This window comes from Onychostruthus taczanowskii, unplaced genomic scaffold (assembly GCF_017590055.1).
Source record: "Onychostruthus taczanowskii isolate IOZ18803 unplaced genomic scaffold, ASM1759005v1 scaffold25, whole genome shotgun sequence".
Lineage (NCBI taxonomy): Eukaryota > Metazoa > Chordata > Aves > Passeriformes > Passeridae > Onychostruthus > Onychostruthus taczanowskii.
In genome coordinates, this window is record NW_024499796.1 from 6705948 (window position 1) to 6723541 (window position 17594).

Below are 17594 nucleotides of genomic sequence, written 5' to 3' on the forward strand. Positions count from 1 at the left end.
TAATGAAAAAAACCAGGTCGAGGCAATGGGAGCACAGGAAATGGGGCTGATGGATTTCAGTCCTGACCGGTAACACCTGCTGTCCCCATCCTGTGACCCCACAGTCCTGCCAGTGGACAACCTGTTCATGTCCTACAGTACAGCCAGTCCTGCACAGCTCTGCCAAAGCTGCTGCAATTCTGACCTCCAGCTCTCCCTGCCACCTGAGCCTTGCTCCTCTTGCTCCCTCAGACTCCCTGCTCCTTCCCAGAACAACCTTACAGTGAAAAGAAGCATGTTCTGGAAATACTGTCTGATTTGGAATCATGGTGCAGGAAATACAGAATTGCTAAAATAGTCTTTTCAAGTATCAGTGATTCAGTTGGCTAAGGTGCTCCTGTGCCCTGGAAAATGCCCTGGTATCACACAGCAGCTTCAGGGGACAAGATCTAAAGAAGGCTTATGAAAGATATTTCTCTAGCAGCAAAACTGAACTAAGGATCAGGAGTCCTTGCAGAAGTGCAGAGGACAAGAGCTCGAGGGAAAGACCACATTTTGAGAGCTCATCAGCTGAGCAGGACAAAAGCCAAGAAGGCAGGCCTGGCAGTGCTGGCATAATGCAGCAGACACTGCTGAATCCAGACCAAGCCTTGGTGTTGAGTCACCTACAAAAGCAGTGCTTCACTGAACACCCAGACCTGCAGACACCACTGGGGATCCAGAGCTGTGAGCTCCTGGAACAGCACCAAACACTGCAATGACACCACAGCTCAGAAGTGCTGGTGAAAAGGGCACCACAGCAGACACTTGTGTAAAATTAAATCACTGCAACTCAGGGCAGTGAGCCTGAATGCTGTCGAGCCTTAACTCAATCTGCAAGGGAATAATGAAGAACTCTTTTATCTCAGCTCTTTATGGGGCTAATGCATCCCATTGTCATGGCAGCTCCCCTGCCTGGCTTGTTACAACTAGTCCTGGGCAGGTGAGCATGTCTCTGCCTCTACTTTGTCATCTTTGTTTTTAGGCAAAGTGAAAAACAGTTGGGATGGTGAAATACAAACCTGGCACTGCAGAGTGCAAATCAAAATAGGCATTGTTAAAATCCTGCCAATCTTGAACAGGAGAGTAAGAGAGCAAGAGCACTCCCGTGACTCCTGATTGCAAAGGGTCTTCTCTCCCTCTCTCCACTGTGGTTTTTAACAAGGCAGAAATTTAAAAGCAGATGGGAAATTACATCAGCAGCTCAGCTCAGGCTGCACGCCCTGCAGCAACTGTGCAGAGGGAGGGATGGGGGCTGCAACTCCCCAGTGAGCAGCTGGGGTGGAGTGACAGTCTCAAGGCAGCACCCCGGGAGAGAAGGGAGGCGTGAGAGAGAAACCTCTCCCACCACATGCCCAGTTTATGTCAGTTCTTAACCCAGACAGAAAATATGTGAAATTAAAAAAAACATGAAATCTCAGACTGAGGCTAGAACACCTTCCCAGCAATCTGCTTGCAGTGCCTTGGCTGTCATTTCTGAAGGAGCTAAAGCTGCTCAGGGATTTCCAGCACACACCAGTTCTGCCCATATGGCAGAAATCACAGGTACTGCTCTCCCAGGGCCAGCTCTCCTGGAAGCAATACTCATCTGCAGGAGAGGACCAGAGGTTGCTGGAGTCCAAAGGGGTTATTAGGAGATGATCAGCACTAAGGCACACCTGCAATAAGGTGAGCATCCCCCTGGAGGGCTCCCTGACAGCCCAGCCCAACCCTGGCGCTGTTGGCAGCTGGGCCCTGCACAGGCACAACGGATTTGTGTACATGGGCAAGAGCCAAAATAATGGACATTCTTAAGCTATACCACACAGCAACTCACTGGAGAAGTCAAGGTCAATGAGGCAGTGGCTGCTGTCACCTCTGGGAGGAGAGCTGCTCCTCACAGAGCTGGCATTATCCGCTGGCTGAGCCCAGCCTGCCCTCAGCGTGGCTCCTGCAGTTAAATACCAGCTGCTCACTGGGCACTGGGCTGCGTTTTGTTCCCACTGACAGGGAGGGAAACATGAATAAGTGCCTCACCAGTAGTTTCCAAGCTGTTTGGGGAAAGGATCTTGTTATTTCTGACTCTGGGCTCTTAATGGCAGAAGCTGTTCCGTGTCTGTGTCTTGTTCAGCAGGAGCACGATGCTGGTGCTCAAGCAGAAGTCTGGAGTAATTTGCCCTTAGCACAGTAACATGTGCTCCTACAGCACAGTAAAATAACCATAACTCATGCCAGACTAAAAGCCCTATCACTCCTCTGTTTAAATTATACAGAAGTCAACTCTTGGAGGTCCCTCTGAGCACAGCTCACAGCAATACACAAGGTTAACTCAAGCAGATCTTCTGCGTATTACCAGTAAAGACCACCAGTGTCTCTGCTGTAACACTTACTGCCAGCTAGCAAAAGATCACCCACAACAAAAGCACTACAACCAAGTCCCATCTGTGTGAGCTCTGGATCTTTTTAACGAATCCATGCATCTCCTCCAGATCCCAGGAGCTTGTTGAGGTTGTGGAAGCAGCCCTGGGTGATTACACAAGAATATCTACATGCATCAGCCTCTGGGCAAAAAATATCCTGGGTGTCACCACAGAGGCTGAGTAATGTTTGACTGGACTTTTAAACGCTGAAAAAGTAAAACTAGCAACCACAAATCCATGGTGTGATATACTGTGGAGTAAAAACAACTTAAAACAAGTTCTCAGTGTCATACAAATGCAACTAAAAAATTTGCAGTGGTCAGGTATCAGGCCCAGGACTACCTACAAGTTTTGTAGCAAGGATGCTTTACCAAATATCAGAGTTGACAACACATCATGTAACAGCTCCTACCTCTCCTAACAATGCAATCTGATCAATACTCACAAGATTTCTGATAGTGCCAGATTACAATTAACTCTAATCCAACATCAAAGAAAATTCACACAAGGTCTTGGTACTGAGGTTAAAGTTGTGCTCAAGCAATACTGCAGATTGCTTTTAAACTTGTTGTCAACTCTTTGGCATCTTGTGTGATACCAGAAAACAAAGACATGGGGCTTAAAGACACAAGCAAACACCTCAGATCTCTCTTTCAAACGTCAAACTTCCTCTCACCCAAGATCCACTCAGGAATCTCCCCTCCACTGAAGCTGCCTACGTGCACAGAGGTGCATTTCCCTGCCTCCATCCCAGCCTGAGTGGTGTAACAGCCATTCCTCAAGGATCTGATCCTGCACTAACGTGCTCTGCATCACAGCCCCTGGCAGCTCACACTTCAGAAGAGGATTTTGAACAGCACAAGCTGTAACACCTTTGCCTGTGCCCATTTGTTTCCTCTCTGTTGTCCACAAACAACCATCTCAGCCTGTTTTTTAGCTGATTTTACTGTCTTTAACTGCTTGATTACCAGAGAGGAACAAAGAGATCTCCTGCATAAGGGGACACTTGGATGACCCTCACTTTCAGGTGGGTCAAGCCTTGTGCTCTGAGTAAAATCCCTGAGGGTAACTCACGTGGACTGGTCACTTAGGGATAATGGAAATGCTTTTACACAAGGCATAATTTTAAAGAAGTGACTGGCAGAGTGCACTGCATAGGAACGGAGAGAACACACCCTTACACCACACACCCCTCTTACTCCCACCTTATCCATAGAATTTCAGCATCTTACACTGGTTTGGGTTGGAAGGCACCTTAAAGATATCCAGTTTCAACCCCCCTGCCATGGGCAGGGACACCTTCCACTAGGCCAGGTTGCTCTGAGTCCCATCCAGCCTGTCCTGGAACACCTCCAGGGACAGGGAGTCCACAACCTCTCTGGACAAAAACTATCCTCAGTGAGAAGTCTATAAACTGCAGAAAGGAGCCAGAAGGCCAACTCAGCTCTTTGAAATCAGCTCTTCTCTCGGGCTGCCAGCCATGCAGTGTAATGCTCTTCCTCCAGATCTTGTATACATTACCTCCTCAAGCAACACACAGCTGCAAAGCCAGCCAGTGACCAGTAAAGCAATATCTGCTGGATCTCACTGTGTAGTCCACAGCCTTCCCTGGCACAGCACTGTGGCTGCCTGTTTGGCAAGAGGTTTGACATTTTTCAGCCATGAACATTAAGGAAATCAGAAGAAGGTCGTCAGCTTGAGATGTGGTCAGCCCTGGTGTGCCAGGAGTCTGGCTGGGGACAGGAGCTTTTGCTTTTAGAGGCTGCTTGTTTTAATGATGTGGGAAATTCTCAGGCATCCAAAGGAAATGAGATCCTGTAGCAAAACAGCAGTACTGGAGTCTAGTTAATAGTGTTGTCTTGCACAGCTATGTGGGTGACTGTGCTCCCATTGCCAAGGAACTGCTCTGGCAAGGCTGGGTTTTGGACAGAAAAGCAGTCCTTTCTCCGAGCTCCTGGAGAGGACCCAACTCTCCCCTGCAGTGGGAACTGGGGAATTGGGGAAGGGGGGAGGGAACTGACTTAAAAACAGAGGACAGACCAGAAAGATCTGCAAGGCAGAGTGCCTCAAAGACTCACGTTCAGGTGAACAGAGAAGTAACATGGTCTCACTACAGTAATGAAGATGCTGTGTGATTCCAGATCCCCTGGGCCTGGATCGATCGTGGCCCCAGGAATCACTCCCTGCCCACCACAGCACTGAGATTTCCCCTCCACGTCTTTGACATTGACCAACTGCTTTTGACACTCAGACACAAATAACAGCATCACCATGATCACCATTACTTAGTGATGATCAGGGGTGTGACAACTGCAAGGTAAAAAAATAAAACCCAAACAGGAACTCGCTTACTGTGTTTGCTTTTCTTCTCTGGCAGAGGTGGCGGCTTTTCTGGGTCACTGTTCGAATCTGGAGCAGCAAAATCAGCAATGAATTCCACTGGTGCTGAAGAGTTTCCCTGCTGGAAAGGCAGAACAGCAGCAAAGGGCGTGAAGGGCATGGAGGGGACAACCACGGCGTTGTGCAGGTCGTCCTCGGAGATGTTGTCGTACTGGGACGGGTGCCTCTCGTAGGACACCCTGCAGCCCGAGCTATCTGAAGTCTGGGAGGCTGCACTCCTCCTCTTCTTCTCTGGTAAAGCTGGGGGAGTCTCTGTTGGCTGTGCTGCTCCTGAGAGGTTGCAGAATTCCAGTGGAGGAGAGGTGCCCTGCGGGAGCTGGAAAGCATGTCCATGGAAAGGGGAGCCAGACTCGCCCAAGGACTCTGGCAGTGGGCTGAGGACACTGGGCCCCTGAGGAGGTATCTGGTCAGTGTTGGAGAGGTCCTGCTGCAGGAATTCATAGTCTGGATCATAGTGATCCGATTGATCTGGGTAAATAGAGGATGATGTATTAGTTTCTCTCTTTTACTGTTTAGACCTTCTCAGTTCTGTCCCTCCCATTCTATCAGGTAATTAATCAGCTCATTTTAATCAGAGTGAAACTTCCTTGCAGCTGGGACCATCTTTTTACACCTTCTGTAACATCCAGACTTCATACAACTCATAATTAATTCTTTACACTAGCAAACAAATAACGAAAATTCAACAGGCAGACATCTGCAGACATAATTTGTGTCATACTTATATTTTTATTTTCTTTCCTAGCATGTAGAAACCACACTGCTTTAGTCTACCAGGACTGTAATTCCTGCAGACAGGGCTGAAATGAAGAAAACATTCCACTTGAGAGCTGAATTGAGTTTGAGAACCATCACCTACAGCAAGGCAAACACATTCCCCTGGGCTTTTTCCTGTCTGACAGAACAGCCCTGCACTGAACCGCCTGCAGCAACTCCAAGACAGCAGCTGCAAGTGCAGTGCATTTCCTACATCACCTCCTGCAGCTCAGCTCCCAGGGCACAGGACAGGGCCCCAGCAGCCCCTCTTACCCAGGGTTTCACAGCTTGTGTTGCGGGAGCACTGCCCGCTGTCGCGGTCCAGGGAGGAGAGCTGCTCGTCAGACTTGCTCAGCTTGCCAATGCTGCTGCACGGAGAGAGCCGAGGAGACTCCCCCCCGTAGGAGTGGCTTCCACCTGACAGCCTCCTCTGGGCATAGCAGTCAACATCAAAATCCTGCAGGACAAAAATAAAAAAATAAAAACCATCAAATCACCGTCACTCTTGGCAGCTCGCTAGTGAGGAAGATGCAGCTCCAGGAGCAAAGACCTCACAGGAGGGGACAGGATCAGTGCTGCTGGCTCTCTCTAAGCTCAGGGACAACACAGAAACTCTCTGATGTGGTGAACAGCCCATGCCAGGGAGCTCTGTGTGCTCTTGCTGTGGCCCACACTGGACCCTACAGATGCTGAGATGACCAAGCTCTTCACAGCTATGTGTGTCTGATGACTGTCACGACACTGAGACAAGGGAATGACACTGCAAGATCTCTCATGACATACCTGGGCCTTTAGCAAATACTTGGTTACCTCAGGTGCATGCAAAGGGAAAATAAATTACAGTGAGATACAACTTTCTGTGCCTATGGCTATGGTCCCATTTCAGAAATCACCTCAAGCTTATTAACCTATGACTGAACCCCTCACTATTCCCAGTCTTCAGAACAACCTTAGTGTGGCTGTAGCTTCAACTGAAGAGTGGCCACAGCTTTATCTGAGTCAGCCAAATGACTGTAGAGGCTCCCTAAGCCACAGCTGAGGCTTTGGGGATGAGGACAAGATTTGATTTTTGTGCAATTTGATACGATTCAGGTCCTCACTGCTGAGCTAATAAGTTCCTGAATGGGTAAAGAAACCCAGCCATTTACAACCTCATAAACCCCAGACAAGCACAAGAAATGGAATGTGATTAACACGCATACAACTTTCCCATTTTTCTACCAGAAAATGTACAAATTTCCCCAAAGCACCAGGAGCGGTCAGAGCAGCAGCTCAAACTACTGCTTGAGTTAAAAGATGTTTTAAATTGCGACTGGATGAAGAGAGACTTGTGATCTCACTCAGAGTAAACCCTGGTGAGACCTCAGGGAGCCCAGCCAGCTGCTGTCCCCTGGTCTATTGGACATGGCAACACTCAGCCACTCCCATCCTCACACTCTGCCACCCCTCAAGGCAACAAAGTTTGTAGCAATTTGTTAATTAAACACAACACCACTGTAAAAAAAAATAAATTATGCTGTCCACATTATTTATGACACTGCTGTTGCTGCCACTGCCACTCCCACTGCAGGCTGCCTGTGCTGGGCTGCTCGGGACAAGCAGGGACCTGCAGCTCTCAGCATCTCCCTGAGCTTTTCCTCCAGCTCACAGCACGCTTCCCTTGGCTTTCACAAAGGGGTTATGCCATTACCTGTCTGTTGATCCCAACAGGTAAACTGGACCCACTGGTAGCTCTGCTCATGGGGGCCACAACAGCCACTCTGGTGGGGGAAGGTGCCGACTGACGTTTTTTAGGGGGCAGTGCTGGTGGAGGGCTGCAAGACACAACAGGAATTGATGTTTCCATCACTCTTCCAGAAAAAAAAAAAAAGATTTTCAGAGGCTTCACAAGATGTTTTCCATAAAGCTGTTGTCAGCCAGGAGCTATTCAGCAAAATGTATCCACTAAAAATATCGATTTAAGAATACTCTCACAGGTAAGTGCCTGTTAAGTGATTTATTTTTTAAGGCTGGTATTTCTCAAACAAAAACAAATGCTGTTGCAAAAAGTATTTTTAATGGAGCTAATTAGCATGGTAATTATTCCTTAATAAAGCAGTGAAAATCCAAATTAAATGCTTTTGGTTGACCCAAATATTGTTTCCATTCACAGAAGTCCCTCCCCCTCCTCAAACCTTACAGATCTGAAAAAATTTCAGATCAAAGTTTCACAGATTTACAGGACAGGAAAATTATCTTTTTTGGTCTCTGCTTTCTTGGTGAACTTCAGGGAACAAAAGGGTCAGAGCTGCTCTCACTGTGCACTGAGGCCCCCCTGTTTTGGCATGAATCTGTGTCAGACCCACACTTACAGTAACTTGTGAGAGTTTAACCCTTTGACTTTTAGTTTTTGCTTCTAATGACACGTAATTCTGGTAGTCATCAAGCCTGAGAAGTTCCCAAGAGCACACATAGTCTGTTCTTGGAACATACCACGAAATTTTTATATAACCTTTGAGAATTCATAAAATACATAGAAATGTGATTCTTTTTCTCAGCCACAGCCCTCAATGCTGCATTTTCAAATTGCCACAACACGTATTTTTCACACGAGCCATTAGCACCAGTACTAGAGAAGAAAAACAACACACACACAAACACACAAACCTGCAAATTGGGGGTTTTCTCTTCCTTCTCAAAATAGAACACAGAAACTTTCATGTGGTTACTCTTAGAACAGGGTAAGAACAACCAAGCACAAGGTTTTTTTTCACACACTCTTGGCTTTCACTCTTAAGCTGACAGGCAAAGGTGAACAACCTGGCTGTGCAGGACAGATTGGTAACTGCCCCCTGAGGTTAAAGGAACATTTCCCATGGGATACAGCAGCCCAAGACACTTGGACAGTGTGGAAAACAGTTTTATGTAAGGTTTTTACAGATTTATGTGATGCCTCTCACACGTGGATATCAGGGCATGGCACTATCCTCACATAAAAAGAAGGAAAGAAAAAGACACAAAAAAAAAAAAAAAGAGACAGAACACAGAGTCCAGGAGCAGAGAAAAACTGCTCTGGAGGACTGGAAATTCAAAAGCAACACTAACCCTCCTCTATTGTGCACATTTTGCAAGGTTGTTTAAAAACCAGCAGGCTGTTAAGAGGCACTGGTGCTCTTTGGTCAGCTGGCTGGGCAGAATTACCTGTTCTCTGCCACACGAATGCTGGGCAGAGGGGGTTTGGGAGGTGCAACTTCTTCATCCATGGAGTCAGTCAGCAGCTCGTTGGATTGAGTCATATTTGTTGTTTTGTTGAGGATCTCCATTTCTCGGTCTGTAAGGGGAAGTTCTGAAGGGCTGCAACATGCAAAACACAGATTGTAGATCATAAACCACAGCTGGAACACAGCCCTGACAGATTCAAACCTATTTTAAATCATGTGCTATCAGACAGACACCTAGAGCAGAAGGCAGAATTTGCATCTGCAGGTGGAATTCCATGTAAATGCAGAGCTCAGTGTGCATGTGACTCAAAGGTTGTTTTACTGCCAGATTTTGCTGTCTTTCCTATCATAGCATATTTTCTTTTAGTGATCCTACTGAAATGGATGGGGGCTACGTAAAGAACACTACACAACCCCCCTGTGAAGAACAGCTGAATGATTTAACTCAACTATCAGCAGTCAGAAATCATCCCTTCTATATCAGTCCTGCCCACAGAAGAAATCAGTGACCCACCTGTCAGATTTACATGCTGGTAAACTGGGTTTAACTGGGCTTGTGGGAGAGGGATGCTCCTGCTTTTCAATCGTGAGTCTGACCAGCTCCTGATGGATGGAGAGAAGAAAAAGAGAATAATTACTATTTGCTGAATGCTGCACTCAAACATCCCAGAATACAAAGAGATGCTATTGCAGTAAATTCTTGGTTATGGTTTATGATGGTGTGGACACAGAGAGAGCTGAGCTGGGTTTAAGTCTGGTCCAGAGCCACACAAATGATGCAGAACAGCTGCTAAGGAGCAGCCTGCACCCAGAGGAAGTTTTGGCAGTATTTGAGTGAAGTTCATTACCCTGACTGTATGGGGATTCTGCACAAACCCACGTGTGTCTTTTTGCTACGTTTCCTCTTTCCTCTGTCTCACAAATGTGTTCCAGTCCACACAACACCCTAGATAACGGTAAATTGGCTTTACATTCATAGATCTAAGTAAAAAACATTCTTACCCAGTGCAGTACTTCATCTAGCCAAAACCAACATTAAATAATTGCTTTCTATTTTATAAATAAGAATGTATTTGTTTCAAAAAGCAAATTTTCTGTAAAATGCCCAACCAAAAATTAAACAGAGAACACCTTCATTAAAAGGCCTGCTTCCCCTGAAGCCACCTTTTAACACATTAGCAATAGAAGACTTAATCATTCAAGAAGCTACTGTAGTGTATCTCTTATAGGCAGATAAGGCTCTGGATAAAGAGATAAGGGCATGATAATCCTGAACTCTAAGTCTGCCAGCAGTCAAAGCAACAATCATTCACGCCAGAAAGACAGAGAGAACATTTTATGGATGGCTGACAAATAGATCTCCTGCTACAGACACAAACACATGCCCCTCTTACAGGCAGGCTGGAAAACTGGCAGGGCTTCCTGCCACTATTGGCTTCCCAGCATATTACACAAAGGAAACTCTAAGGGATCAATTTTAATTTTATTTATTTTAAAGCAGCCTGAAGTACAGTGTCATCATTCCAGTTTCATCTTTGTGTCCTTGTCTGTGGAGCTTGGAAACAACTGGCATTGCTCTCTCAGTGCAGTAGCTGCAACTGGGATGTCACTGCCATCGTCCCTCTGAGCAAGGAAAATACTCCAGTTCTGGCACTTTAACACAAGGCTCTACTGAAAGCTGAAATTCCATGGGTTAACACACACACAACAAGAGGAATAAGGTGCAAAACCACCCAAGTGTCCACCAGCTGACTCAGGACTCCATGCTCTACTTACACTCCTGCTGTGAGCTGGTGCTCCAACAGAACATACCCTGTGTTACCCAAAAACTCAGCTCTCCACAAGCTGTCCTGGAACATCCCACACAGGGGGGAGGAAGAGGGAGCACAAACAGATGTCCATGGGGACTAAAACTATGAAGATGTCCCTGCTGGGACAGAGAGCCCTGCTGAGGAACAGTGTGTTCTGAGAAGTGTCCTGATGAGTAACATCACTCGACTCTTGGCTGCATTTGGCATCATGGGGCTGAGTGATGACTCAATGGATTGCTACCTTTTTTGCCCTCTGGGCAAAATTCCACTGCTGAAAGGTTTTTGGAGACCCTCATGACTTTAGCAGACTCGGGGTGGACCCTGTGGGCCTCTGGGGTGGTGGCCAGTGAGGACTGCAAACACGCAGGAGCACAATGGGAAATAAAATCTATGGGCATTCAGACCAAAAGCCAAAATGCTCCTTAAACATTCCCCTGAGAAGGCTATGGAAGGGAAAATGTAATGTTTCCATTTCCTGACCATTCTTTACCACCTTAAACCAAAGCCAGGCCAACAGTGCAGACTGTGGTGGTGGCTGTGCCACAGCAGCACTGAGGAGCCCTCAGGGCTGAAGTGCTCAGTTTTCCTATTTTGCCAGTCATAATGGACACAAAATTGTCTACCCCATGGGGAATGCAGGTTAAAATGGGAGAAAACCAATTCAATTTGGCTCAAAAGTATCTTCAGAATTATTCAAACCATTGGGACTGGGGGAAAAAAACCCAAAGCACCTTCCAGTGGAGACACCAACAGATGACTGTAATGACTGAGAGGATCACTTTCCCTTCCAACTTTGACAAACATCACCAGGCCCTCAATGTCTCTCCTCTCTGCTATCCCCAGATGAGAACTAGCATTTGGAAATCAAGCCAAAATCTTTAGCATACACACAGAGGTAATGTGCACACAACTGAGCCAGATGCACATTATGCTATTCCTTATCAGCAAGGAAAGAGATTCCTGCAGCAGTAATTAGAGATAATTAAAGCCTCTCTCCAAACTATGCTACTTCAGCAAGCTGAAAATTCCACAATGAGATGGATTTTTGAGAAGTTATGTAATCAAAGCAAGGATTTTTTTTCCTGCCTAGCAAAGCCCTAAAACCTGAGATCAAAATATCAAGTAACAGAGGTGAACAAGAGTCTCCTTTATGTTTAATTCTGAAAATAAAGAAGTAAGCATTGAAATGTGGAAGTGGATCTTGTGTGATGTGCCAGAAAAACAAAACAGGGTCTGCTGTTGAGAGAAGTGTCCATCTTCTCAGTTCTGCTTCCACCAAATGTGGCTTGGTCTTTCTAAAATAAACCCTGTTCCTTGGCTGTGCAGGAGGTGAAAGCATGCTGCTTCCAAATGCTGACCTCTTGATGGGCAAATACTCTCCCATCTCCCCAGACAGCCACACATCTGTTCTAAGGCTGACCAGACATGAGCCAGCTCCAACTGGAAGGCCAAAATAACTCAGTCTAAAAACAAAGCAGAGACTGATATAGCCGTGGTGCTGAGCAGAGCTCAGGCTCAGCACGGCATGGACATGTCCATGCTGCTCCCAGTCTGGGCTGGCTCATGAACAGACATCCAAAACCTTTTCAATCCCCTCATCTGCAGAGGACACAGCTCTGGCTGAAAGACAACAGGTAGCCAGGGTTTAAATATTGCTTAAAGTCAAAGAAGAACTCCCAAGTTGTGTGTCCAAGTCTCCTGCAATGAGACCACACAGCTCTGTTCCAGATCTGGGGATAACACATCTCTCCCTGGGACTGGGCAGATTCAGTCAGTGATAACTCACCATTTCACACAGATTTTCACATCCTCCAAATTGCTGCTGAATTCCAGACTAACAGCAGCTGAGATTTTAGGCTAAACTCTTTTCCTCTCTCCCGCTGTGCAAATTTAAGACCAGCTTTACTTTTAAAATGTGTAGCTTAAAGAGCATATTGTGCAAAATAATCCTAGAAAATCCATCTTCTTTAGGTGCTAGAAATGATTTGTTTCAAAGATATTTATTTAAAAGGCTCATAAAGTAATAGCAGATTTTAGCATCTGTGTTTGAGTAACATTAAAGAGATATCCAGATGATGCAGACACCAAACCAAGAGACCTGAAAATGTGACAGTCAAAGCCTGGGAGATCCACTTCATTTTTACATTTGGCTCCACTTAATAAAACTGATTCTGAGTACAGTGAAAGGTTCCTGATACATAACTCCAGGTAAAGCACCTGCTGCAGTTCTTAAATTCTATCCCAACATTCCTTGTGTAGTTGATTTAAACATTCCCCTTTAAATTCAGCCCTGCCCTTGAAAGAGATTTAACTTCCTCTACAATTTCCAAAATGAGATTCCCAGGAGATTAGACAGTCTGTCCACTGGTGCCCTAAGCCTAGATCAACCAAATTTTACCAACAGTGCTGTGGCAGGTGAGTGATCAGCCCAGAGACAGCCTGGGACACAGAAATAATGGGCACAAGAACCTTCCCAGGGAGGCAGGAGGAAAGCCCACAGCTTTTCCAGGGTGGAACAGGGAGGGAATGCTACAAGCAGGTCTGACAATGGATACAAAGGTTCCTGTTAAACGTTTCCATTAGCAATGTAAAACTAATCTCCAGAAAACTGAGTTTAGCTCATCACCTGTTCCACACCCTAATCCAGCTGCTTAGAGTGGTGATGTATCACTGACAAATCCCTTGAAATTTCTATTAGAAGATGGAGCTGGAGTCTTTCATTCTCTGTGGGCATTGACAGGCAGCATTTTCATTTTATTTTGCTGAGACAGAAAATGTGCAAACCACGTCTTGTAATCTGCATGGGAGACTGGGAATGACTTGCTGAAAATTTAATGCAATACTGAAGAAAGATCCATTGCTTCTTCCAATTCATCCAAATGCCAGGGTGAGCATGCCAGAGGCTCATATTCAGAGCCAAACTGTGCTAGTCTTTAACCAGCACTCCAAAGAGGAACATTTAACTTATGGAACAGTTGATTTAAGGGGTAGTTTACTGAAAGCAGAAATAGGATCTTCATATTTTACCTGCACTTAAAAAACCTAGAAGAGGTTAGCTAGAAGAGGTCTAGTTTACATAGGTCTCTTCTAAAATACATTATCATATGCTCTTTTTATTAAAATTTACAATGTCTCATGTACCTTGACTCCATCCAGAACAGCTTTTATGACATCCTTCACTGTTGTCACCATCTCCTTGTCCTCTGAATTCACCCCCTCCAGCATCACCTGGTCAGACCAGCGGATGAGGTTGGCCAGGCTCTGGTACACTCGGCTGTAGCAGGATGAGATGGCAGAACTGCACAGCAGGAGAGGGAGCAGTTGAGAAAAAAAAAAAAAAAAGAACAAAAAGAAATTTTGGAGATGTTATCAAACGTTAGGAGAGCGAGTTTCACACTGTGCATTTCACTGCTTGGCTCTCTGACACTCAGAATTTGTGTTGAGCAGGTGACAAAGCTCAGGCTGCTCCTCCAGGGCAGCTGCTCTCCCGTCTTCCAGCACCCAATGATGACAGTTTGAAGGTACAAACCACCAACACCTCATTCTCAAGTATCAGAAGGCATTATCTAGGATGCAGGTTAATGCTAAAAAAAAAAATCTTTCCATCTTAATTTACAGCTCCATCCTATGCTTTACAGTGTTAAAAGTAAGTATTCAAGCCCTACATTTAAGTTTAAGCTATGTTATTTCAGTATTATCCTTCTTCCTTATTAGCTCTCCCCAAAACCATCTTGGACCACTGAGAGCTGACTCTATTCATTCCTTTACAAATCACTGCCTCACTGTTTATAATGCCTGAAAACATGTAATTAAAATTACTTCTTTGGAGAAACTGAACTGAATGAATTTCAGGTTTGAAAGAGGAAGGGTGTTGCTTTGTTTTGTTTTTAATGAGAAACAGAATTGAATCTATTGTTCTGAAGGGGAAAAAAAAAAGAGTTTTGGAAGGATGACAACTTTAAATAAAAGTTAACTGTAACAACAGTGCTCCCAGGCATTTTCCTGGCCATTCTGAAAACACTGACTTCATTACTAAACAAGGTGTGTTAACAGCACTGCTGATGGCAACGCTTCAGCAATTCTTTGTCACGTTAAATCAATTTCAAACTGCATCAAAACCATAAACAGATAAGAGAAGGTGTAATCTTGCAATCATTACTGATACAAGTTGTTCCAAATCTTCCCATTTCTCTCTGGTATCCATTCTGCATTGGCTTAAGTCCAATAACTTCGTTATCTGTGAGAAAAGAACCAAGCCCACGAGCTCCAATGAATTTATTTAGGTGAATGAGGTTTGGGGAAAGAACTACTGTCAAGTTTCAACCAGGGAATACAAACAATGGTAAGGACTTGATTGTTTGGTTGTTGCTTGGGGTTTTTTTTAAGGTTTGTTGCTTGCCATTTGTTCTCATTTCAAATGAAATTAGCTTGGTAGGAGATATTTCCTAAACAGGGCCCTCCCCCATCTCTTTCTGAGGCTTTGATTTCTTTGCCATTAATCTTCAGTCTGCTTCCTTCTAAAGAGGCAGTAATTGAAAGCCCATTTTGTGCAAGATTTAATTACTCTTTTCCTTGATGCAAATGCTTCCCCTAAAGCAAAAAGAAGTCCAGCAAAAATTGTAGGGCTTTCTTCATCACTGACACAAGTCTTGCTCACTTTTCTTGCCATCAGAGTCACTCCTTTGTGTCCTGCCACAAAAGTACACAGGTAGGGAGAGAAGAAAATGGCTTTTTGAGAAAGCCAGAGCCCCTTTTGGGTTTTTTGGGGGGCTAAGCAAGGCAGGGCATGGACATGGGATCTGTGCTTTAATGCACAGTGTTTCCAGAAAGAGAAATTTACCACTGTGTAGAGGACATTCCCATTCCAACAGATTTGCTCACTATGGTTCAAGAGATCCAACCTCAACTGGATCTTACCTGTCCCAGGCACAGGTCTGATACTCACCCATCTCCTCCTTCCTTTTGCCAGGAGCAGCCCTGGCCTCAGCACTGGGGCCAAACACAACTGAGCATCTCTGTGTGCAAAGTATTTGGCACCCAGTGCTACCCCAACTACATTAAAAACCTTCCCTGTGCCAGCACCGAAATAAGCATCTCGAAGAAAAAAAAAAATTGGAGATATTTAATGGGAAAACAAACAGGAACAGCACAAAAACTGGCAGGATTTCAGGAACCAAACACCTGCATTTCTCTGCTTGGTTCTGTGCTTTTCTCTGTGTTAACTTTGCCCTTTCAGTATTATTCAACAATGTTTGTTTGTTTTCTGTAAATCAATTGCTCCAGCATCCATGGGATGAACACCAACAATATCTCTGTGGCTTGGCAACACCACAAATTCTTACAAACCATGCTGAGCTTGGCTTTGGCAAATTCCTACTTCTTTCCTGGCTTCAAACCCACTGCCTGACTGGTAAAAACGTAATACACATAATCTGTTAAAACATAAAACAATAATCTGTTGAGTGAGGCAGGAATGAACTTGGACTGGTTAATCTGCTGAAGTGCATCTATTTACTTCTGTATCTGATCCAGCAAAATCCAAAAAAAGGAGTTAAGAGTGCAGGCTCAGACTTCTGTAATATCAGGGTGGATAAACTGAGCACAAAAAAGGATTACTCTGAAGATAAACTCTTTTTTCAGGTGAAGCTATTGGATTTGTTAGCTTTTAGGATACCACCATGGACTGCAGAAACAGGAATAGCATCTGAAGAGAATCTCCCTCTGGAAAACAATAAATTTCCAAGTTAATGCTAAAAACCATCCCTTCCTCCACTCTCAAAGCAGCCTGATTTGCTTTATCTTTCCATGGCATGAGCTTCTTCACAGCAGGGAATCTGCTTTTAAATGATGTCTGAAACCACCACGTAATTAGTAACAACAGGAGTCACTTCACCAGCTTCTCCTGGACCTGGCTCCTCAGATACAGCAGGAGCCTGTTGGTCTGTCATGGTCCCAAAATCCAAGAAGGAAACTCACCTCTGCTGGATGCGTGGGTCAGTTTGCACCAAGGGCAGGATGGCTTCCAGCACTTTACTTGCTGAGCCTGGCAGCATCTCCAATACTTTGTTATCAATTGCCATTTTGTCCACAATAGTCTTAAAGTAGCGCAATGCACTGACAACCTCCTTCTCCTTTTCCTCTAGCCATGATACATTCTGAAGAGGGGGGAAGAAAAGGAGAGATTTGTTAAAATTTCAGTATTTTTAAGGGTAGGGTTCCTTTAACAAACCCAAAGTTTGGTGACACTGAGATGTGTTCCAGGAGGAGTGGAAAAATCCCCTTTTACCACAAACACTTTTAAATTTAATTACTACTCTTTCAAAGGAATAGTCAGTGCAAGATTACACCCCCACTTCAACCTTCAGAATTACCTGCATTCCAAACTGAAGGCTGATCTTGATCAGTTTTAGGCTAAGATTAGCACCACTGATGACATCAAGGACACTGCTTTGAAACCTATACCCTAACCTGGGACAGTGAAAGAAAAAACATTTCCCTGAATGGTTTGGGTTGGAAGGGACCTCAAAGCCCATCTCCCCGCCCTGCCATGTGCAGGAACACCTTTCACTATCCCAGGCTGTCCAAGCCCCATCCAACCTGACCTGGGACACTTCCAGGGATGGGGCAGCCAAAATTGTTCTGGGCAACCTTTGCCAGGGCCTTACCACCCTCACAGGGAAGAATTTATTCTTAATATCTAAACTAAACCCTGCCCTCTGTCAATTTAAAGGCAACACCCCTTGTCCAATTACTACATGTCCTTGTAAAATACATGAGAACACCCAAATAAACTCCACTCTGATGAGCCTCCAACCTAAATCATTTTGTGATGCTGCTGGAACAAGAGAACTCACACAATTTCCATGAGGACCAACTGTAAAAGCTAAGTTTTGGCATTGGTGAATGAATGTTGCAGAAGGGAGCAATTCACTGGAATAAAGCTGACTTGTGGTCACTAATTTCTGTGCCACCACAAACACAAGAGGAGGGAATTCAGAAGTGATACATGA

General features: G+C 45.0%; 1 protein-coding gene across 5 annotated transcripts in view; it reads right to left on the minus strand.

The window, feature by feature from the left end:
- RAPGEF1 (Rap guanine nucleotide exchange factor 1) overlaps positions 1-17594 on the minus strand; it is an 84810-nt gene that overhangs the window by 31880 nt on the left and 35336 nt on the right. For all 5 annotated transcript variants that reach the window (XM_041406412.1, XM_041406411.1, XM_041406409.1 and 2 more), the window contains exons 3-9: positions 16561-16739; positions 13726-13882; positions 9288-9376; positions 8754-8906; positions 7264-7387; positions 5847-6030; positions 4770-5285 (exon numbers count right to left, since the gene is read on the minus strand). In XM_041406412.1, the coding sequence (XP_041262346.1) occupies positions 4770-5285; positions 5847-6030; positions 7264-7387; positions 8754-8906; positions 9288-9376; positions 13726-13882; positions 16561-16739 (1402 nt within the window). The remainder of the gene's footprint in view (positions 1-4769; positions 5286-5846; positions 6031-7263; positions 7388-8753; positions 8907-9287; positions 9377-13725; positions 13883-16560; positions 16740-17594) is intronic.